The following is a 24,883-nucleotide window of genomic DNA, read 5'->3' as shown; positions in this document are numbered from 1 at the left end:
CAATCCCATGTGCTTTAACTTTGCATGCCAATCTCTTATGTGGGACCTTATCGAATGCCTTCTGAAAGTCCAAATACACCACATCCACTGGTTCTCCCTTATCTATTCTACAGTTACATCCTCAAAAAATTCCAGTAGATTACTCAAGCATGATTTACCTTTTGTAAATCCATGTTGACTTTGTCCGATCCTGTCACTGTTTTCCAAGTGCTCTGCAATTACATCTTTTATAATGGACTCTAGCATTTTCCCCACTACCGATGTCAGGCTTACCGGTCTATAATTCCCCGTTTTCTCTCTACCACCTTTTTTAAATAGTGAGGTTACATTAGCTACCCTCCAATCCATGGGAACTATTCCAGAGTCTATAGAACTTTGGAAGATGACCAGCAATGCATCTACTATTTCTAGGGCCACTTCCTTAAGTACCCTAGGATGTAGATTATCAGGCCCTGGGGATTTATCAGCCTTCAATCCTGTCAATTTCCCTAACACCATTTCCTTACAAATACTTATTTCATTCAATTCCTCCCTCTCATTAGACCCTATGTTCCCCGAAGTCTCTGGAAGGTTATTTGTGTCCTCCTTTGTGAAGACAGAACCAAAGTATGTATTTAATTGGTCTGCCATTTCTTTGTTCCCCATTATAAATTCCCCTGATTCTGACTGCAAGGGACCTACGCTTGACGTCACCAATCTTTTTCTCTTCAAGTGAGGGAAAATAAAACCTTTTATTATTATGTAAATAACCCAGCTCTACCTCACCACCACCTCTCTCGATCCCTCCACTGTCTCTAAATTTTCACACTGCTTGTCCGACATCTAGTATTGGATGAGCAGAAATTTCCTCCAACTAAATATTGGGAAGACCAAAACCATTCTCTTCGGTCCCCGCCACAAACTCTGTTCCCTAGCCACCGACTCCATCCCTCTCCCTGGCAACTGTCTGAGGCTGAACCAGACTGTTTGCAACCTTGGCGTCGTATTTGACCCTCTTGTGAAGCACTTTGGAACGTTTTATATGTTAAAGGTGCGATATAAATGCAAGTTGTTGTTATTGTTGTTGAGAAAATGGAGGAATATTTTAGGGACGGACAAGGAAAGAATAAACAAATAAAGCACTTGCATCTTAAGCAGATACTACAAAGCCACTGTGTGCAATAGAGCAGACAAGTAAATATTTCATAATGTAAGTAACTGGGAATAGAGCTTTTGGAGAGGGAAGTGTAATGATATGCAGTAACATGTCATTCTAGAATGGTACACTAGGTGTAGCTGTATGTTTTAGTAGTGGGCTACATCTATATGGGTTGTCTTGTTTAACACGAGGCACTGGTAGAGAGAGTCAACATGGCTGAATAAATGACTAGCACAAGCTAGCTGTTCATAATAAAAACGTCTATTTATTTATGAACATAACATGGTACCAGGAGTGGTAATATCTGCTGAATATTGCGAAACGCGACATGGAGAATTTGAAGCCACCGGAGGGTTTGAAACTCACGGGGAATGTTGACTGCAATTGGCGGACTTTCAAACAACAATTCGAACTCTACCTTGCCACCATCGGGTTCGGTACGAAGCCAGATGCAAGGAAAATAGCATTGCTGCTCATGGTTGCAGGCCCGCAGGCAATAGAGGTATTTAATACATTTGTCTTTGATCAAGAGGAGGACAGAGGAAAAATGGACGACGTGCTAAAGAAGTTTGATACACATTGTTCTCCCCAAAAGAACGAGACCTATGAGAGGTACGTGTTCCATTCACGGACACAGCAGCAAAATTAAACTTTTAATAGCTTTGTGACCGATCTGAAACTGAAAGCACAGACATGTAATTTCTCTGAACTGAAATCATCCATGATTCGTGACCAGATTGTGTTTGGTATTCATGATAAAAAGGTCAGGGAACGTCTGTTGAGAGAAACCGAACTAACATTGGAGGATGCTGTGAAAATATGCCGTGCCAGTGAGCTAGCTCAGCAGCACGCAAAGACTTTCAGTGAAATTAATAATGGTGCGACTGTAGTGAGTGACAGTGCAGCTGTCGGTGCTGTGTCCTGCAAGGGGAAGAAACGTGGGCAGAACAGGAATGCAAAGCAATCAGAGGATGGAACTTCCAATTGTAAACGCTGTGGTTACCAGCACCAGTCAAGACAATACCCAGCGTTTGGGAAAATGTGCACAAAATGTAATGGAAAGAATCACTTTGCCAAACAATGCTTTTCAAAAGTAAAAACAAAGAAAGAACATAAAGTTAATGCAGTAAAAGGGGACACTGATTTAAGTGAGACATTTTTTGTAGGAATGGTGTCATGTGACAATATAGAAAAGGATACAGAAAATTTGCAGCCCTCAGGAATGGACAATGCTGAACATAAAGTTAATGCAGTAAAAGAGGACAAATGGATGATGCCACTGCAGGTAAATGGAGCATTAGTTACATTGAAACTAGACACTGGGGCAAAAGCAAACTTAATCAGTATGAGTGACATTAAAAATATGAAAGAAAAGCCCAAAATACAGAAAAAGTCAGTACTACTGAAGAACTATAATGGACAGAAAATAGATAGCTTAGGTGTATGCAGACTTAAAGTGACAGTCAAAGACAAAGTGCATCATCTCATGTTTTCTGTTGTGGCTGAAGGACTTGATTCACTACTAGGTGACAAAGCTTGTGAGGACTTAGAACTGGTCAAGAGAGTCTACCGTATAAACTGTGCCATAAGCAGACCAGATGACTCAGTGGATTCTGTAGTGAGTAATTTCCAGGATGTGTTCAAAGGATTTGGAGTTCTACCATTCACTTACAAGATCCAGCAAAAGGAGGATGCTCAGCCAGTGGTACATGCTCCATGGAGAGTTCCAGCACCCCTACGTGACTGGCTCAAGAAAGTACTGGACAGAATGACCACACTAGGAGTCATCAGGAAAGTGGAAGAGCCAACAGACTGGGTTAACTCCATGGTATGTGTAAAGAAAAAGAACAATGATCTAAGAGTATGCATGGATCCAAAGGACTTAAATGCAAACATAAAACGTGAACACTACCAGATTCCCAAGCGAGAAGAAATCACCAGTGAAATGTCAGGTGCCAGATACTTTACAAAGCTCGATGCCTCACAAGGATTTTGGCAACTGAAACTGGATGAAGAGAGCACCAAATATTGTACCTTCAACACACCATTTGGCAGGTATTGTTTCCTCAGAATGCCTTTCGGGATAATATCTGCATCTGAAATCTTTCATAGAGCGATGGAACACATAATTGAAGGTCTGGAAGGAGTTCGGGTCTATGTTGATGACATCATCATCTGGGGCTCCACACTGAAAGAACACAATGAGAGACTGACTAAAGTGCTACAGAGCATACGCCGGAATGGACTGAAGCTCAACAAAGCCAAGTGTCAGTTTGGCATCCAGGAAGTCACTTTCCTAGGAGATAATCTATCTGGTAAAGGAATAGAGCCAGATATGGAAAAAGTAAATGCCATACTCAACATGCCCCGACCCACTGACAAAAAAGGAGTGCTACGCATCATGGGGATGATAAACTTCATTGGAAAGTTCATTCCTAACTTGTCAGCCAAGACAGCCTGTCTGCGAGACCTGCTACATAAAACAAATGAGTTTGCATGGACAGAAAGACATGAACAAGAGTGGATGAACCTCAAAACAGTGCTGACAACCACACCTGTACTCACCTTCTTTGACCCAACAAAGAGAATCAAAGTGTCAACGGATGCATCAAAAGATGGCCTAGGCACGGTCTTGCTACAAGCAGAGGGTGAAGATTGGAAGCCTGTTGCCTATGCCTCCAGGTCTATGACTGATTCTGAGTGTCGATACGCCCAGATTGAAAAGGAATGTCTAGGCTTGGTAGTTGGACTAGAAAAGTTCCATGGCTACATATATGGACTTCCCACCTTCACAGTTGAGACAGACCACTGCCCACTGGTTGCCATCGTAAAAAGAAACCTGAATGAGAGGTCTCCAAGGATTCAACGACTCATGATGAAGCTGCAAAGATATGACTTTGAACTGATCTACACACCAGGCAAACACATAGTGTTAGCAGATGCACTATTCCGAGCACCCACAATGAGTCATGTGAGCTCTACTGAGGAAGATGTGGATGTTCATGTGAGTATGGTCACTGCTGCGCTGCCCATGTCAGACACAAAATCAAAGCAAATAGCAGAAGAAGCAGTAAAAGATAGTGTTACAAACAGTAATAGAGAACATTCATCATGGTTGGCCAAAAGGTTCCTGTCCAAAGTACTATCACATCAGGTCAGAGTTGAGTGTCGCAAGTGGACTATTACTAAGACAGAACAGAATAATCATTCCACAGGCTCTACGTCGAGACTTGCTCAAAAGGATTCATGAGGGACACCTCAGAATTGAAAAATGCAAAAGGAGAGCAAGAGACACTGTTTATTGGCCTGGCATAAATAAGGACATTGAGAACATGATAGGCAAATGTGAGACATGTCAGAAACACCAAAACAAACAAGCAAAGGAACCAATGATAGTAGCTGACTTACCAACAGCACCATGGCAAAAGGTTGGTATGGACCTTTTATATTTGAATGGTAAAGACTATTAGTGATTGACTACCATTCTAACTATCCTGAGATGGCGCTGCTCTCAAGCACATCAGCAAGCAGTGTCAAAATGCATATTAAATCCATCTTCGCCAGACATGGAATTCCCAGGATTGCCGTTAGCGACAATGGTCCGTGCTTCAACTGTAAGGAGTGGCAACAGTTTGCAGCACATTATGACTTTCAGCACATCACATCCAGTCCTCTGTATGCTCAGTCGAATGGTAAGGCAGAGAAAGGTGTTCACGTTCTCAAACAGCTACTGAAGAAAGCAACAGAAAGCAAGTCTGATCCTTATCTCGCCCTGCTGAGCTACTGAGCCTCCCCTTTAGACTGTGGTTCTTCACCTGCTGAACTCCTAATGGGTCGCAAGTTGCGCACCACGCTACCCTGCTGTGCAAAAGAAAAGCAGAGTAAGGAACTGAGACAAAGACTTCAACTGTTAAAGCTGAAACAGAAATCACACTATGACAAGTCATCCAAAACTATGAAACCATTGACAAGGGATGATGTTGTCAGGATTGAGGATCCAAATGCATGGAACAGGAAAGCTACAGTTCTTGAAGCTGTTAGAACTGAGGAAGGACAGATTCTCAGGAGGAACCGCCGTTACCTCCTGAAAACACAAGAAACTATCCAAGAGCAAATCGATGACAATGCTGCAACTGAATTTTGTCACTCACCACCAGAACAATCTAACACAAACAGACATACAGGCTCTCATGCAAACACATCAGACTTACCTGTGCTGAGGAGATCCACACGTGAAGTAAAAAAGCCTGATAGACTTAATCTTTTGAGTACAAAGAAAACTATAATAAAAGAATGAAAAGCTTAGAGTTCATAAAGTAAAGCTTTGAAGATGTGTTGACTGTTGTGAAGATGTTAAAAAAAAATGTTTGTGCCATTATGTAAAAAAAAACAAGTTCATTCGAAGGTTTATAGAGCACTAACAAAAGTGTTACTGATATCATCTTTATCGTTTTTCTTGAAAGTTGATTGATATTGATTTTGTTTAACCTCAAAGGAAGGGGGATGTAATGATATGCAGTAACATGTCATTCTAGAATGGTACACTAGGCGTAGCTGTATGTTTTAGTAGTGGGCTACATCTATATAGGGTTGTCTTGTTTAACACGAGGCACTGGTAGAGAGAGTCAACATGGCTACTGTATACAAGTCAACATGGCTGAATAAATGACTAGCTGTTCATAATAAAAACGTCTATTTATTTATGAACATAACAGGAAGAACAGGAATATTTTTACCGCCTGTCAGTCAGAAAATGCTTCAGTGGAATTGCTACATCACAACGCCACAGTGAATATCAGAAAACCCACTTCGAGACCCAACCTAACTGTGAGCAATGCCAGTCGGGATCTACTAGTAGATCTGTACCAATTAGTCAGACAGACCAAGGAATGGCAGGTGGATTTGAAAATGGATCCATGCAAGGCAGTGCAATTGGAATTGGAACCGCAAACATTTGGATGCCTGTCGGTTAACAAAGGTGGGCAGGAAAAAGAACCTGGGTGTGATTATCAGCCATTCACTGGAAGTACCCAATCAGTGGGGGGGTCATGCTGTTAGTGGGTAGATGCATTGGGCCAAAGAGATGTGATGTCCCCATTCACTCTGTGTCGAGTTAGCTGATGGGGTGATCACAACTGCCCTTACATCGCCAGGCTGAGGGAGAGGGGAAGCCAAGCCAGGATTCCGGCCTTTGGAGCGTTGTTCAGTGAACTCCTGCTGGGAAGTGCATGGGTCCGGATGTTGGCCGAATGAAGGGAAGGATTGGGCTTGGCTCTAAACATCCTCCCGACAGAGGCTTACTCAACAACAACAACAACACTAACTTGTATTTATAGAGCACCTTTAAAGGCGCTTCACAGGCGTATTAAAAGACAAAGGGGAAGAAATTGGGTGGAGCCGCAAACGGGGTGCCAAGCTCGCCTGGGCGCCGGATTTAGCGCAGCGTTTGGAGCAGTAGCGACCGCTGGAAATTCAGCTTGAGCGCCCCAAGAGGGACACGGGGCGAGGCTCGAGGTGCTCCGCGTCCCTCTTAGGGCGCTGAAACTGAATATCGCAACGCAACGTGCCGCAGCGCCACACGCTGCGGCACGATGCGCTGCGATACTGCAGGCCTTCCTCCCATTCTTAAGGGGGAGGGGCCTGCACCAGCGCGATCAGAGATCGCAAGTGCCGGCAAAAGAGCCCGGCACCGAGGAGAAGTGCCGGGCTCTCGGAAAACAGCCGGTAATGCCGCGGGGGGCGATCAGGAGGCCGGGGACGGAGGTGCTGGTAGGCGGCCGCCAGAAAAAACGGCCGCCCCGCACCTCCATCTTAATTTGCGCCACTGCCGCCACAGGAAGGCCCCGTGAACCGGGCGCCATTTGCGAACGGCGCTACAGAGGCAGTCGCTGCCAAATATCGAGATCGGGGCGGTAGCGGGGTGCTGCGCACTCCGATGATGTCATCGGAGGCGGCGCAGCGCAACAGGTTAACGCTGCCATTAGCGCCCCAGCTAAATATCGCGGGAGGCGCGGCCAGTGGCGCTAAAGCCACTGAATGCCCTCTTTAGGCGCTAACTGGTGGCGCAGCCCACCGAATTTCTAGGCCAAATAATTTGACACTGAGCCACCTAAGGAGAAATTAGGGCCGATGACCAAAAGCTTGGTCAAAGAGGTAGGTTTTAAGGAGCGTCTTAGAGGAGAGAGAGGTAGAGAGGTTTAGGCAGGGAATTCTAGATCTTAGGGCCTAGGCAACAGAAGGCACGGCCACCAATGGTTGAGCGATTATAATCAAGGATGCTCAAGAGCCCAAAATTTGAAGAGCGCAGATATTTCGGGGGGGTTGTGGGGCTGAAGGAGATTAGAGAGATAGGGAGGGGCGAGGCCATGGAGGGATTTGAAAACAATGATGAGTATTTTGAAATTGAGGGGTTGCTTAACCTGGAGCCAATGTAGGTCAGCGAGCACAGGGGTGATGGGAGAACGGGACTTGGTGCGAGTTAGAACAACGGGCAGCCAAGTTTTGGATGATCTCAGGTTTACGCATGGTGAAGTAGTGGAGGAGGAGGAGGCTGCCTGTGCCTGTGGGACTGAATCACGGCAGAGTAGGTGTCTTCAGTGGCGGGGTGGGGGGTGGCCAATAAGGACTGGCCTACTATTGGAATATGTGTGTCTCTGTCTGTATGTGCGGGTGCCTGTGCTTTTAAATGCAGGAAATCCTGCTTTGCAAGTCAGAAAATGTTGCTTGGACCTGCTTTGGTGCAGAAGGTTATTAGGATGCGTAGCACGGAGAGCTGCTGCTGTTTGAGGCTGGCTGCTGTTGTGAGGAGTGTAACCCATTGAAGGATTATTGGAAATGATAGGCCAGGGTCATGGGGCCGAGGGGGGTTGGAGCCAGTCCTCTTTCTAAGTTGTCCTTAATTGCTCGTTTCTACAGATATTAGGTTGTAGGTTTTATTTTTTAATGGGGCTGAAATGGTATTCGTGGTGCAGTGGAGGTCACCTTGAGATCTCTGCAGCTGGAGTTGGAGGATCAGGAGTGCAGTGCTCAGTCAGTGCTGGGTCTTGGGTATGAAACTCGAGTGCAGATGTAATTCACTTACTAAAATACATCAGTTAGTGGCATTGCTGGGTTCAGTAATAGGCTGCAGTGAAGAAAAATCAGTCTGATGACTGCAATCAGAGGGTCACACGTTTCTGGTATAGACAATCTCGCTGTCTGCTACAGATGGAGACGATATACTGGCATAGGCACAGACACAGGCTGTATACTGGTATAGGCACAGTGTGTATACAGGCCCAGGCACAGACTGCATTGGGTACAGGCGATCTCGGCATCTGGTACAGGCGATCTCGGTGTCTGGTACGGGCGATCTCGCTGTCTGCAGCAGAAGGAGATGATATATTGGTATAGGCACAGACACAGGCTGTATACTGGTACAGGCACATTGTGAATACTGGTACAGGCATGGACAGTATATTGGTACAGGCGATCTCGATGTGTTGTACAGACGATCGTAGAGTCCAGTGCAGGCACAGACTGCATCGAGTACAGGCGATCTGTGTGTGTGTGTGGTACAGGCGATCTTGGAGTCCAGTGCAGGCACAGACTGCATCAGATACAGGCGATCTTGGTGTGTGTGTGGTACAGGCGATCTCGGTGTGTGGTACAGGCGATCTTGGAGTCCAGGGCATGCACAGACTGCATTGGGTACAGGCGAGCTCGGTGTCTGGTACAGGCGATCTCGGTGTGTGTGGTACAGGCGATCTCGGAGTCCAGTGCAGGCAAAGACTACATCGGGTACAGGCGATCTCGGTGTGTGTGTGTGGTACAGGCAATCTCGGTGTGTGGTACAGGCGATCTCGGTGTGTGGTACAGGCGATCTCGGTGTGTGGTACAGGCGATCTCGGTGTGTGTGGTACAGGCGATCTCGGAGTCCAGTGCAGGCAAAGACTACATCGGGTACAGGCGATCTCGGTGTGTGTGTGGTACAGGCAATCTCGGTGTGTGTGGTACAGGCGATCTCGGTGTGTGGTACAGGCGATCTCGGTGTGTGGTACAGGCGATCTCGGTGTGTGTGGTACAGGCGATCTTGGAGTCCAGTGCAGGCATCGACTGCATCGGGTACAAGCGATCTCGGTGTGTGGTACAGTCACGGACCGTGTCTGATACAGACACTGCGGTGTGTCAGCAGAGGGGTCTGCACATAACTCATTGAGGAAAATACTTGGCTGGCCCTTTATTGATAAAAGGACAAATTATTGAAATATATGCTCTGAAATTCTGCAGGGCTTCTACCCATCTTTCTCAGGCAGCCACTGGAGAAGCCCTGGGGGAAACTGAAAATGGCCATTTACCCAGTTTTCCTATAACCAGTCTCCCACTGTGAGGTGCCTGGATTTTGTATCAGCAAATCTGCAAGGACCTTTGTCTTGAAGTTACGATGTGAGATACCGGTGTACGAACACTCAGTACAAGATTCCTTTCTGCTATTTTAGCCGAGGTGTTGACCCGTTTATTTTTAAAAGAACAGCAAGGGAGAGATTTCAGAAAAATGCATACTGATGTTCCACAGCCTAATTTCAAAGCTCTTGTGTCTTTTTTTCCTTTATGAAGACTTGCATTTATATAGCCTCTTTCACGACCTCAGGACGTCCCAGAGCACTTTAACAGCCAATGAAGTACTTTTGAAGTGTAGTCACTGTTATAATGTATGAAACGTGCAACCAATTGCACACAGCAAGATGCCACAAACAGCAATGAGATAAATGACCAGATCACACTTTTTTTAATCGTATTAGTTGAGGTATAAATATGAGCCAGGACATCGGGTAGAACGCCCCCTGCTCATGTCTGAAATAGTGCCGTGGGATCTTTTACGTCCATCTGAGAGGGCAGACGGGGCCTCGGTTTAATGTCTGTAAGGACTTATATAAGCTGCAATTACCTTATATGTTCGCAGCAAGGAGTTTATATCTGTACAAAGGGACAGGACCTTCTATCCGTGTTAGCAAGGACCTTGTATCGACAGTCATTTCAGCAACATGCTGTCTGGTTTGTGTGAGGAGCCTCCATGATTCTCAGTCCTTTGTTCCTAGGGCAGATTATGTAAAAGCAAAAACGATTCAGCACTGCCAGGAATTCTTTAGGATCCAATGCTGGAGGGGGAGGGGCAGAAGAATGTTTGAGAGATATCCCTGATAATCAGAAAATGCCTCCACAGCTCCAGCCCGCGTACGGAGCGAGTCTCAAAGTGACCTTGGTCCTCACATTACAACCCCGGGCTTGTGCTGGCTATGTGTGAGGGATGGAGTATGTGCTGTCACTCCCCCAGAGACGGAAGGGAAAAGAAGAGAGACACGAACAGAGATTCGGAATCAATACTGCAGAGCTCATCGGAAAATCACTGCTCATCAAAGATCACACTTGGAGCTCACGAGATAATAAGGCTCTTTCGGGAGTTCAAGGGGAATCGGGGATAAATACATTCACCCAATGGGCACCGACTCCTTTTTGATGGACACTCCTGAGGGTGATTTCACCAGTTACTGTGGCGCGAGTGACACTGATAAGATGCTGTGTCACCCCACCCTCTCTCTCACACTGTACCCCATCCAACTCCCCACACTCTCATACACACTGTACCCCATCCAACTCCCCATCCTCACACACACACTGTACCACACCAAACTCCCCAAACTCTCACACACTGTACCCCATCCAACTCCCCACCCTTTCACACACACTGCACCCCATCCAACTCCCCACCCTTTCACACAGACTGTTCTCCATCCAACACCACACCCTCACACACACTGTACCCCATCCCACTCCCCACCCTCTCACACACACTCCCCACCCTCACACACTGTACCCCATCCCACTCCCCACCCTCTCACACACACTGTACCCCATCCCACTCCCCACCCTCTCACACACACTGTACCCCATCCCACTCCCCACCCTCTCACACACACTGTACCCCATCCAACTCCCCACCCTCTCACACACACTGTACCCCATCCCACTCCCCACCCTCACACACTGTACCCCATCCCACTCCCCACCCTCTCACACACACTGTACCCCATCCCACTCCCCACCCTCTCACACACACTGTACCCCATCCAACTCCCCACCCTCTCACACACACTGTACCCCATCCAACTCCCCACCCTCTCACACACACTGTACCCCATCCCACTCCCCACCCTCTCACACACACTGTACCCCATCCAACTCCCCACCCTTTCACATACACACTGTACCCCATCCAACTCCCCAGCCTTTCGCACACACTGTATCCCATCCAACACCACACTCTCACACACAGTGTACCCCATCCCACTCCCCACCCTCTCACACACACTGTACCCCATCCAACTCCCCACCCTCTCACACACACTGTACCCCATCCAACTCCCCACCCTCTCACACACACTGTACCCCATCCAACTCCCCACCCTCTCACACACACTGTACCCCATCCCACTCCCCACACTCTCACACACACTGTACCCCATCCAACTCCCCACCCTCTCGCACACACTGTACCCCATCCAACTCCCCAGCCTTTCGCACACACTGTATCCCATCCAACACCACACTCTCACACACAGTGTACCCCATCCAACTCCCCACCCTCTCACACTCGCTGTACCCCATCCAACTCCCCACCCTCTCACACTCGCTGTACCCCATCCAACTCCCCACCCTCTCACACACACTGTACCCCATCCAACTCCCCACTCTTTCACACACACTGTACCCTATCCAACTCCCCACCATCTCACACACACTGTACCCCATCCAACTCCCCACCCTCTCACACACACTGTACCCCATCCAACTCTCCACCCTCTGACACACACTGTACCCCATCCAACTCCCCACCCTCTCACACTCGCTGTACCCCATCCAACTCCCCACTCTTTCACACACACTCTACCCCATCCAACTCCCCACCCTCTCACACACACTGTACCCCATCCAACTCCCCACCCTCTGACACACACTGTACCCCATCCAACTCCCCAGCCTCTCACACTCACTGTACCCCATCCAACTCCCCACTCTTTCACACACACTGTACCCCATCCAACTCCCCACCCTCTGACACACACTGTACCCCATCCAACTCCCCACCCTCTCACACTCGCTGTACCCCATCCAACTCCCCACTCTTTCACACACACTGTACCCCATCCAACTCCCCACCCTCTCACACTCGCTGTACCCCATCCAACTCCCCACCCTCTCACACACACTGTACCCCATCCAACTCTCCACCCTTTCACACACACTGTACCCCATCCAACTCCCCACCCTCTCACACACACTGTACCCCATCCAACTCCCCACCCTCACATACACACTGTACCCCATGCAACGCCACACTCTCTCTCACACACTGTATCCCATCCAACTCCCCACCCTCACATACACACTGTACCCCATCCAACTCCACACTCTCTCACATGCACTGTACCCCATCCAACTCCCCACCCTCACACACACACTGTATCCCATCCAACTGCCCACCCTTTCACACACACTGTACCCCATCCACTTCCCCACCCTCTCACACACACTGCACCCCATCCAACTCACAACCCTCTCACACACACTGTACCCCAACCAACTACCCACCCTTTTACACACACTGCACCCCATCCAACTCTCCACCCTTTTACACACACTGCACCCCATCCAACTCTCCACCCTTTTACACACACTGTACCCCATCCAACTCTCCACCCTTTTACACACACTGTACCCCAACCAACTACCCACCCTCTCACACTAGCTGTACCCCATCCAACTCCCCACTCTTTCACACACACTGTACCTTATCCAACACCACACCCTCACACACACTGTACCCTATCCAACTCCCCACCCTTTCACACACACTGCACCCCATCCAACTCTCCACCCTTTTACACACACTGCACCCCATCCAACTCTCCACCCTTTTACACACACTGTACCCCATCCAACTCTCCACCCTTTTACACACACTGTACCCCATCCAACTCCCCACCCTCTCACACGCACTGTACCCCATCCAACTCCCCACCCTCACATACACACTGAACCCCATCCAACTCCACACTCTCTCACATGCACTGTTCCCCATCCAACTATCCACCCTCTCACACACACTGTACCCCATCAAACTCCCCACCCTTTCACACACACTGTACTCCATCCAACTCCCCACCCTCTCAAACACACACTGTACCCCTTCCAACTCCCCACCCTTTCACACACACATTGTACCCCATCCAACTCCCCACCCTTTCACACACACTGTACCCCATCAAACTCCCCACCCTTTCACACACACTGTACTCCATCCAACTCCCCACCCTCTCAAACACACACTGTACCCCATCCAACTCCCCACCCTTTCACACACACTGTACCCCATCCAACTCCCCACCCTCTCACACACACACTGTACCCCATCCAACTCCCCACCCTCTCAAACACACACTGTACCCCTTCCAACTCCCCACCCTTTCACACACACATTGTACCCCATCCAACTCCCCACCCTCTCAAACACACACTGTACCCCTTCCAACTCCCCACCCTTTCACACACACATTGTACCCCATCCAACTCCCCACCCTCTCAAACACACACTGTACCCCTTCCAACACCCCACCCTTTCACACACACTGTACCCCATCCAACTCCCCACCCTCTCAAACACACACTGTACCCCTTCCAACTCCCCACCCTTTCACACACACGTTGTACCCCATTCAACACCCCACCCTTTCACACACACACTGTACCCCATCCAACACCCCACCCTTTCACACACACGTTGTACCCCTTCCAACTCCCCACCCTTTCACACACACGTTGTACCCCATCCAACACCCCACCCTTTCACATACACACTGTCCCCCATCCAACGCTTTCACAGTGACTTTGGTTAGGGCCATTTGAATGCTGTGGCAAGGGCAGAAACCTGATCGAAGAGATTCAAGCATGAAATTGCAGGAAAGGTGGACTTGGATTTGGAAGGCAACAATGTTCGTGGACTTTGGAGAGGAAAGGGAAGTCAGAGATGTGGTGGTAGTTTGCAAGGACAGAAAGTCAAGGGTGGATTTTTTGAGGAGGAGAGATGATGGCTGATTTGAAGGGGAGGGGGACAGTACCTGAGAAGATGGATCAATTTACATTTACAGCTAGCATGGGGGCCAGGAAGGGATGGTGGGTGGTCAACAGTTTAGTGTGAATGGGGTCATTGGAGCAGGCGGTGGGTCTCATGAACCAGATGAGCTCGGAGAGGGCATGAGAGGAGATAGCATAGAAACTACAGAAAGATGCGGGTTCAGGGCTAGGGAAGGGGTAAAACCTTAGGGAAAGCTTGGCTTAGTGAGCAAAGAGATGGGGGAGATACGGCAGGGCACACTTAAGATGCATTTACCAAGTGAGATAATGGGGAATATTGAGATTAAGTGCGGTTGTGAGAGGGGTGAATTTGTGGGGCTCGATCCACTTCCTGTGGTACAGCGAGAGCTGCTGTTGTGTGGAAATAAGAATGAGGTTACTGGTTGTACTAGTGGTCCTGCTCCTTCTGGTCCAGCATTATCCCTGCACATTGACCCCAGCCACAGCCCAAGTGCTGCTCTCACTCTTCCGGTACCTTCTGGAGCTGCCAACCGTAAAACCGCTGCTGAGTTTTATGATGCCTCTGACTTCCTTTTTTTTTCAGATAAACTGTGCTTCAACACGTTCTTCAACTTTGAAGACATGCAAGAAATCACCAAGCACTTTGTCGTGTGCCACGTGGATGCTCCAGGCCAGCAGACGAACGCCTCACAGTTCCCTTCAGGGTGAGTCCCGCTGACCTGTCATATCATCATCACATTAGCTTTAAATCCTTTACTCAGTCCCACACTATATAATAGTCAGGGGTCTGGTTGCAGTTTCAAACAGCCTGAACATCACTCTCCAGGTTTTATATCATCCAAGCCCCTAGATTCGATTCCAGTCAGTAACTTCCTCATGGGTATCCATTATTCAACATATAAACCATCTGAACCCCTCGATTTGATACCGGCCTGTAACTCGCTCTCCAGTATCCTTTTTTTATATTAATTCTCCGGGTGTGAGTGTCATTGGCAAGACTGGTGTTTTTTGCCCGTGCCTAGTTGATCTTGAGAAGGTGTTGGTGGGCCTTCTTCTTGAACCGTTGCAGTTCCTGTGGTGAAGGTACTCCCATAGTGCTGTTAGGTAGGAAGTTCCAGGATTTTGACCTAGCAACGATGAAGGAACGAGGATATATGAACTTGTCAGGATGGTGTGTGACTTGAAGGGGAGCTCGGAGATGATGGTGTTTCCATGCATCTGCCGACCTTGTTCTTCTCCTGGGTATCCATTATTTTGAGAACATAAGAACATAAGAAGTAAGAGCAGGAGTCGGCCATACGGTCCCTCGAGCCTGCTCCGCCATTCAATAAGATCATGGCTGATCATCGACCTCAACTCCACTTTCCCGCCTGATCTCCATATCCCTTGATTCCCCTACAGTCTCAGCCTTGAATATACTCAAAGACTCAGCATCCACAGCCCCCTGGGGCAGAGAATTCCAAAGATTCACAACCCTCTGAGTGAAGAAATTCTTCCTCATCTCAGTCTTAAATGGCCTACCCCTTATCTAGGGGTAACTTCCTCATGGGTATCCATTATTCAACATATAAACCATCTGAACCCCTCGATTTGATACCGGCCTCCTAGTTCTAGACACTCCAGCCAGGGGAAACAACCTCTCAGCATCTACCCTGTCAATCCCCTTCAGAATCTTGCATGTTTCAATGAGATCACCTCTCATTTTTATAAACTCCAGACAGTATAGGCCCATTCTACACAATCTCTCTTCATAGCACAGCCCTCTTATCCCAGGAATCAATCTAGTGAACCTTCGTTGCACTGCATCCAAGGCAAGTATACCCTTCCTTCGATAAGGAGACCAGAACTGTGCACAGTACTCCAGGTGTGGTCTCACCAAGGCCCTGTACAATTGTAGCAAGACTTCCTTACTCTTATACTCCAACCCCCTTGCAATAAAGGCCAACATGCCATTTGCCTTCCTTATTGCTTGCTGTACCTGCATGCTAGCTTTCTGTGTTTCTTGCACGAGGACACCCAAATCTTTAATATAGAAACCATCTGAACCCCTCGATTAGGTTGCAGCAGGAGATCAGGAGAATTCCTGTGGAAATTCTACCACCCCACCCCCCCATGTCTCCCAGCACCTGTCATCTTTGTGATACATTGGTATTTACTATGTTGCCTACAGCTGCACCTTGTTATGCCACCTGATATAAAGAGGGGCCTTGCCCTCACTAACTTTGTTTTATCTGCTGTGTCCTTCACTCAGGTACCAGTTCCCGACCATGGACCAGCTGGCTGCCATGTTGCCAAGTGTAGTTCAGCACTTTGGGTGAGTCGTCCTTGTACACTGTCTCCTAATGAACACGATATGTTGCTAAGCACCTAGTATCTCTAATGAACACTATGGGCTAGAAATTGGACCATGTAGTGCCCCTTTTTCAGGTGTTATGCGGCCTCCTACGTCCCCAAGATGGCGACAGGAAGTGCACAAACACATCCGACCAGAATCGAGAGGTGTCAGGTCTGCCCAATCATGACTCTCCCCTTTGATTTTCCTCCCCTTTACTCAGCTCCTGCCCCTTTGACATGGCACGGATTAGAAACTGAATGCAGAGAGGCTCCATCCTTCAGCCATTCCTGCTCTCTGGGCACTCTCATAATGGGCGTTTCGTACTGTATACTCACACCCATTGGGAATTAGGTTAGATTGCCCAAGCTATTTCACAGAGGACCCTTTCATAGAAAATAGGATCAGGAGGAGGCCATTCAGCCCCTTGATCCTGTTCCGCTATTCTGTTAGATCATGGCTAATCTGTACCTCAACTCCTTTTACGTCCTTTGCTCCATATTCCTTGATATCATTACCTAACAAAAGTCTATCGATCTTGGTCTTGAAAGCTCCAATTGTCCCAGCATTCACAGCCTTTTGGGTGAGCGAGTTCTAGATTTCCACCACCCTTTGTGTGAAAAAGTGCTTCCGAATTTCACACCTGAAGGACTTGGCTCTAATTTTCAGATTGTGCCCCTTTTTCTGGATTCCCCCACCGGAGAAAAACAATTTCTCTGTATCTACCCTTTTGAACCCTTTTATCATTTTAAATAACTCAATTAGATCACCCTTCAAGGGAATACAGTACAAGGTTATGCAGCCTGTCCTGGTAATTTACCCCTTTAAACTCTGGTGGCATTCTGGTGAATCTGTGCTGTACCCTCTCCGAGGCCAATATATCTTTCCTGAGGCGCAGTGCCCAAAACTGAATTCAGTTCCCCAGATGGGGCCTGGGACCGATCGTCTCTAGGTTGTGAGCTATAGTCCAGCCTGCCTGAAGGCCCCACCAAAGAGCGGGCACTTCAGCCAAGCTGGATTTGAACTCGCAGCCTAGGTCAGTATTAACCCACAGCACTAGTCAACATAGGTGCCAACCTTCACGGTTTCAAATATTTTAAGGGCCCATCCATGTGTATCGCTGACATAAATCAGCATGGACTAGGCCCGTCTCCCCTCAGTGCCCCTCTGCTGCTAACGGAGGTGATTCTGGCCCCCTTGCATATGGCGGTGGGAATTGTCACCAGAACGAGAATCCCACCCACAGCATGCAGCGGCTGGAATCATTTCCATTTGCAGCAGCACTTTGGGTCGGAGTGGCACAGAGGGAAAGGGGGTGGGGGGAAATTGGATGGAATGAAGGGAGAGTGATGGGAGGAGCGAAAGAGAGGGAAGAGGATGAAATGTTTTCACTTGTTGAAGTTATTTAGTCCTGGTCATTCTTGAGTTGACTGTTTTGCTGATTTTCTAGGTTTCCAGTGCCACAAGAATCACCATCTTGTCACACATCACTAAAGCACATTAAATACTCGCTTCCAAAAGACAGCAACTTGAAACCATAGAATGCTGTCGAGCCTAGAGTTGGGAAGGCAGCGAATAATCTGTGGGTTTGATGGAAGAAAGATCTCATGGATACTAGTTATTACAGTCTCTGTGTATTTTAGCAATGAAACATTTTATTTATCTGACTCTGTTTGTGTAGGTTGGTGCGATGGACAGGCCCAGTTTGGGTCCACTGCGTACAGCGTTTAGGCTGGATGGGATGCAAACACACGTGGTGGACAGGCTTGGTTGGATGCATGCCGGTATGATGGGTGGTCCGGTTGGATACAAGCCCCTGTGGTGAGCAGCCCGGATGGACTTGTGTCTCCATGGTGACCAGGCCACGCCACATACAGTCCCGGACGTATACCGACCAGACAGACCATGTTGTCCAGATGTTTCATGGGATTTACTTGAACATTAATGTGTCGTCTTATTTCTCTCCAGATTTAAAAGTATTGTTGGGATCGGAGTGGGGGCCGGAGCCTACATCCTCGCTAAGTTTGCTGTGAGTGTCTAAGCATTGCTTCATAGCTGGAGTGACGGGCATTTGTAAAACTCACTTAAAGTTAAATTATTTTTGTGGGGTCCCCCCGTACCACCGCCTTCCCACAGCCCAGTGGTGCTGCGGCCAGCTAAAGAGCCTGCACCACTACCCTGCCTGGAATTAGTGCATTTAGGAGAAACTGAGGATTGAACCTTGGGCCTTACTGGACTATACTGCTGAGCACAGGACACTGCATTCACCCACACACATCGAAGGGAGGGGAGGAGAGGGGAGGGCCGACACCCTGTTTGAAAGGGACAGGTCACCTTTAGCTCGGTGTTATCATGTGTATAACACAAACCCACTCTGGAGACTTGAGCACAAAAAGCTAGGCTGACACTCCAGTGCAGTGCTGAGGGAGTGCTGCACTGTCGGAGGTGCTGTCTTTCGGAGGAGACGTTAAACCAAGGCCCCGTCTGCGCTCTCAGGTGGACGTAAAAGATCGCATGGCACTGTTTCGAAGAAGAATAGGGGAGTTGTCCCCGGTTTGTATGTGTGTGTGTAACACCCTCCCAGCTGTGTATTACCTGGTGTGTTACACACTCCCAGCTGTATGTTACCTTGTGTGTTACACTCCCAGCTGTGTATTACCCTGTGTGTAACACCCTCCAAGCTGTATGTTACCCTGTGTGTTACACACTCCCAGCTGTGTATTACCCTGTGTGTTACACACTCCCAGCTGTGTATTACCCTGTGTGTTACACACTTCCAGCTGTGTATTACCCTGTGTGTAACACCCTCCCAGCTGTATGTTACCTTGCGTGTTACACATTCCCAGCTGTGTATTCTTCTTCTTCTTAGGCAGTCCCTCGGAACCGAGGATGACTTGCTTCCACATTAAAAATGAGTTCTCAGGTGACTGATGAGTCCAATGCAGGACCTACAGTCTCTGCCACAGGTGGGGCAGACAGTGGTTGAAGGGGCGGGTGGGTGGGGTGCTTGAGTTGACGTGTGCTCCTTGCGCTTGGCTTCTGCTTGCTCCCGGCGAAGAGACTCGAGGTGTTTGGCACCTTCCCGGATGCTTCTCCTCCACTTTGTGCGGTCTTGGGGCAGGGATTCCCAGGTGTCAGTGGGGATGCTGCACTTTTTCAAGCAGGCTTTGAGGGTGTCTTTGAAGCATTTCCTCTGCCCACCTGGGGCTCTCTTGCCGTGCCGGAGCTCTGAGTAGAGCGCTTGTTTTGGGAGTCTCGTATCGGGCATGCGGACAATGTGATCCATCCATCGGAGCTGATCGAGCGTGGTCAGAGCTTCGATGTTGGCCTGAGCAAGAACACTGACGTTGGTGCGCCTATCCTGCCAATGGATTTGCAGGGGCAGCGTTGGTGGTACCTCTCCAGTGCTTTGAGGTGCCTGCTGTACATGGGCCATGTCTCTGAGGCATACAGCAGGGCAGGTATCACTGCTGCTCTGTAGACCATGAGCTTAGTGCCGGGTTTGAGGTCCTTGTCTTCAAACACTCTCTTCCTCAGGCGACTGAAGGCTGCACTGGCACACTGAAAGCGGTGTTGGACTTCGTCGTCGACGTCTGCCCTTGTTGACAGTAGGCTCCCAAGGTATGGAAAGTGGTCCACGTTGTCCAAGGCCTTGTCGTGGATTTTGATAATCGGGGGACAGTACTGTGTAGCGGGGGCAGGTTGGTAGAGGACCTTTGTCTTATGGATGTAAGCTCCCAGCTGTGTATCACCCTGTGTGTTACACACTCCCAGCTGTGTGTCGCTCTGTGTGTTACACACTCCCAGCTGTGTGTTACCTTGTGTGTTACACACTCCCAGCTGCGTGTCACCCTGTGTGTTACACACTCCCAGCTGCGTGTCACCCTGTGTGTTACACACTCCCAGCTGCGTGTCGCCCTGTGTTACACACTCCCAGCTGAGTGTCGCCCTGTGTGTTACACGCTCCCAGCTGTGTCGCCCTGTGTGTTACACACTCCCAGCTGCGTATTGCCGCGTTACACACTCCCAGCTACGTATTACCATGTGCTACACACTCCCAGCTGCGTATTACCCTGTGTGCCCAGCTGCATATTACCCTGTGTGTTACACACTCCCAGCTGCGTATTACCCTGTGTGTTACACACTCCCAGCTGCGTATTACCCTGTGTGTTACACACTCCCAGCTGCGTATTACTCCGTGTGTTACACACTCCCAGCTGCGTATTACCCCGTGTGTTACACACTACCAGCTGTGCATTACACTGTGTGTCACACCCTCCCAGCTCTGTGTTAGTCTGTGTGTTACACCCTCCCAGCTGTGCATTACCCTGTGTGTTACACACTCCCAGCTCTGTGTTAGTCTGTGTGTTACACTTTGAGTTTATGGAGCTGGAAAAACTGTTCAGTTTGTCGTGGTTATGGGTTGGAGTTCTGACAAAGGTGCATCTCCCTCACCTGAACCATTAAACTGTCTCTCTTATATGCTGACTGGCCCACAGGGCATTTTCAACACATTCTACTGATTAAATGATGTCTTATATCTTTTATAGGAGCATGGCGGGTCCACCTACTGAAGTGTACGGCCCACCCCAGCACCCTACGACCCTGTAATAATGTACTAGTTAAAATTGTGCTGCGTGATACTAGTAACAGATGGTTTTGTATAAAATTCCTTTTCATGTTGTTTATTTTAAATGGATTAACCCCTGATTAAAACAGTGGACAAAGGAATTTCAGGCAAATGCATTAACTCGTTCAATGGTGATATTGCCACTAACTATATTGTCACTCCTCGAACGCAAAGCTCATTTATGAACTGTTTCAATTGCACTGGTCTCTCGCTGGGGTCTTTCTCTGCCGCACTCTCGCTGGGGTCTCTCTCTCTCTCTCGCTGGGGTCTCTCGCTCTCTCGCTGGGGTCTCTCTCTCACTGGGGTCTCTCTCTCTCTCGCTGGGGTCTCTCTCTCTCGCTGGCGTCTCTCTTTCTCTCGCTGGGGTCTCACTCTCTCTCGCTGGGACCTCTCTCTCTCGCTCGCTGGGGTCTCGCTCGCTGGGGTCTCTCGCTGGGGTCTCTCGCTCTCTCTCTCGCTGGGGTCTCTCTCTCTCGCTGGGGTCTCTCTCTCTCGCTGGGGTCTCTCTCGCTCGCTGGGGTCTCTCTCGCTCGCTGGGGTCTCTCTCGCTCGCTGGGGTCTCTCTCTCGCTGGGGTCTCTCTCGCTGGGGTCTCTCTCGCTGGGGTCTCTCGCTGGGGTCTCTCTCTCACTGGGGTCGCTCTCTCTCTCGCTGGCGTCTCTCTCTCTTTCTCTCGCTGGGACCTCTCTCTCGCTCGCTGGGGTCTCTCTCTCACTGGGGTCTCTCTCTCTCTCGCTGGCGTCTCTCTCTCTTTCTCTCGCTGGGACCTCTCTCTCGCTCGCTGGGGTCTCTCTCTCACTGGGGTCTCTCTCTCTCTCGCTGGCGTCTCTCTCTCTTTCTCTCGCTGGGACCTCTCTCTCGCTCGCTGGGGTATCTCTCGCTCGCTGGGGTCTCTCTCTCTCGCTGGGGTCTCTCTCTCTCGCTGGGGTCTCTCTCTCTCGCTGGGGTCTCTCTCTCTCGCTGGGGTCTCTCTCTCTCGTTGGGGTCTCTCTCTCTCGCTGGGGTCTCTCTCTCTCGCTGGGGTCTCTCTCTCGCTGGGGTCTCTCTCTCTCGCTGGGGTCTCTCTCTCTCGCTGGGGTCTCTCTCTCTCGCTGGGGTCTCTCTCTCTCGCTGGGGTCTCTCTCTCTCGCTGGGGTCTCTCTCTCTCGCTGGGGTCTCTCTCTCTCGCTGGGGTCCCTCTCTCTCGCTGGGGTCCCTCTCTCTCGCTGGGGTCCCTCTCTCTCGCTGGGGTCCCTCTCTCTCGCTGGGGTCCCTCTCTCTCGCTGGGGTCCCTCTCTCTCGCTGGGGTCCCTCTCTCTCGCTGGGGTCCCTCTCTCTCGCTGGGGTCCCTCTCTCTCGCTGGGGTCCCTCTCTCTCGCTGGGGTCCCTCTCTCTCGCTGGGGTCCCTCTCTCTCGCTGGGGTCCCTCTCTCTCGCTGGGGTCCCTCTCTCTCGCTGGGGTCCCTCTCTCTCGCTGGGGTCCCTCTCTCTCGCTGGGGTCTCTCTCTCTCGCTGGGGTCCCTCTCTCTCGCTGGGGTCCCTCTCTCTCGCTGGGGTCCCTCTCTCTCGCTGGGGTCCCTCTCTCTCGCTGGGGTCCCTCTCTCTCGCTGGGGTCCCTCTCTCTCGCTGGGGTCCCTCTCTCTCGCTGGGGTCCCTCTCTCTCGCTGGGGTCCCTCTCTCTCGCTGGGGTCCCTCTCTCTCGCTGGGGTCCCTCTCTCTCGCTGGGGTCCCTCTCTCTCGCTGGGGTCCCTCTCTCTCGCTGGGGTCCCTCTCTCTCGCTGGGGTCCCTCTCTCTCGCTGGGGTCCCTCTCTCTCGCTGGGGTCCCTCTCTCTCGCTGGGGTCTCTCTCTCTCTCGCTGGCGTCTCTCTCTCTTTCTCTCGCTGGGACCTCTCTCTCGCTCGCTGGGGTCTCTCTCTCACTGGGGTCTCTCTCTCTCTCGCTGGCGTCTCTCTCTCTTTCTCTCGCTGGGACCTCTCTCTCGCTCGCTGGGGTCTCTCTCGCTCGCTGGGGTCCCTCTCTCTCGCTGGGGTCCCTCTCTCTCGCTGGGGTCCCTCTCTCTCGCTGGGGTCTCCCTCTCTCGCTGGGGTCTCCCTCTCTCGCTGGGGTCTCCCTCGCTCGCTGGGGTCTCCCTCGCTCGCTGGGGTCTCTCTCGCTCGCTGGGGTCTCTCTCGCTCGCTGGGGTCTCTCTCGCTCGCTGGGGTCTCTCTCGCTGGGGTCTCTCTCGCTTGCTGGGGTCTCTCTCTCTCGCTCTCGCTGGGGTCTCTCTCGCTCGCTGGGGTCTCTCTCGCTCGCTGGGGTCTCTCTCGCTCGCTGGGGTCTCTCTCGCTCGCTGGGGTCTCTCTCTCGCTGGGGTCTCTCTCGCTCGCTGGGGTCTCTCTCGCTCGCTGGGGTCTCTCTCGCTCGCTGGGGTCTCTCTCGCTCGCTGGGGTCTCTCTCGCTCGCTGGGGTCTCTCTCGCTCTCTCCCTCTCGCTGGGGTCTCTCGCTCTCTCGCTCTCGCTGGGGTCTCTCTCTCTCGCTCTCGCTGGGGTCTCTCTCTCTCTCGCTGGGGTCTCTCTCTCGCTGGGGTCTCTCTCTCTCGCTGGGGTCTCTCGCTCTCTCCCTCTCGCTGGGGTCTCTCGCTCTCTCTCTCGCTGGGGCCTCTCTCTCTCTCTCGCTGGAGTCTCTCTCTCTCGCTCTCGCTGGGGTCTCTCTCTCTCTCGCTGGGGTCTCTCTCTTGCTGGGGTTCTCTCTCTCTCGCTGGGGTCTCTCTCTCGCTGGGGTCTCTCTCTCTCTCTCTCTCGCTGGCGTCTCTCTCTCTCTCTCTCGCTGGGGTCTCACTCTCTCTCTCGCTGGGATCTCTCTCTCGCTCGCTGGGGTCTCTCTCGCTCGCTGGGGTCTCTCTCTCGCTGGGGTCTCTCGCTCTCGCTGGGGTCCCTCGCTCTCTCTCTCGCTGGGGTCTCTCTCTCTCGCTGGGGTCTCTCTCTCGCTGGGGTCTCTCTCTCTCTCTCTCGCTGGGGTCTCTCTCTCTCGCTGGGGTCTCTCTCTCGCTGGGATCTCTCTCGCTCGCTAGGGTCTCTCTCGCTCGCTTGGGTCTCTCTCGCTCGCTGGGGTCTCTCTCTCGCTGGGGTCTCTCTCTCTCGCTGGGGTCTCTCGCTCTCTCTCTCTTGCTGGGGTCTCTCTCTCGCTGGGGTCTCTCTCTCTCTCGCTGGGGTCTCTCTCTCTCTCGCTGGGGTATCTCTCTCTCTCTCGCTGGGGTCTCTCTCTCGCTGGGGTCTCTCTCCCTCTCGCTGGGGTCTCTCTCCCTCTCGCTGGGGTCTCTCTCTCTCTCGCTGGGGTCTCTCTCTCTCTCGCTGGGGTCTCTCTCTCTCGCTGGGGTCTCTCTCTCTCTCTCTCTCGCTGGGGTCTCTCAATTCAAATCAATTCAATTCAAATGCTTCATTGGCATGAAAGTTTACAGGGAACCATATTGCCAAAGTGCTCTCTCACTGGGGTCTCTCTCTCTCTCTCTCTCGCTGGGGTCTCTCTCCCTCTCTCTCTCAGGTCTCTCTCTCTCTCACTGGGGTCTCTCCTCTCTCTCTCTCTCTCGCTGGGGTCTCTCACTCTCTCTCGCTGGGGTCGCTCTTTCTCTCTCTCTCTCTCTCTCTCTCTCGCTGGGGTCTCTCTCGCTCTCGCTGGGGTCTCTCTCTCGCTGGTG

At 50.6% G+C, this 24,883-nt stretch overlaps 1 protein-coding gene across 5 annotated transcripts in view; it reads left to right on the top strand.

Annotated features, from left to right (window-relative positions):
* The window catches only part of ndrg4 (NDRG family member 4), a 461,376-nt gene that overhangs the window by 384,393 nt on the left and 52,100 nt on the right, over positions 1-24,883 (top strand). For all 5 annotated transcript variants that reach the window (XM_085991057.1, XM_085991055.1, XM_085991053.1 and 2 more), the window contains 3 exons: positions 14,853-14,973; positions 16,521-16,583; positions 18,570-18,630. In XM_085991057.1, coding sequence (XP_085847183.1) covers positions 14,853-14,973; positions 16,521-16,583; positions 18,570-18,630 — 245 coding nt within the window. The remainder of the gene's footprint in view (positions 1-14,852; positions 14,974-16,520; positions 16,584-18,569; positions 18,631-24,883) is intronic.

Source organism: Somniosus microcephalus, chromosome 6 (genome assembly GCF_052327205.1).
Source record: "Somniosus microcephalus isolate GS21.2 chromosome 6, FLI_Smic_1.0, whole genome shotgun sequence".
Lineage (NCBI taxonomy): Eukaryota > Metazoa > Chordata > Chondrichthyes > Squaliformes > Somniosidae > Somniosus > Somniosus microcephalus.
Note: the sequence above shows the minus strand (reverse complement) of the source record. Positions and strands in the feature narration are given on the sequence as shown.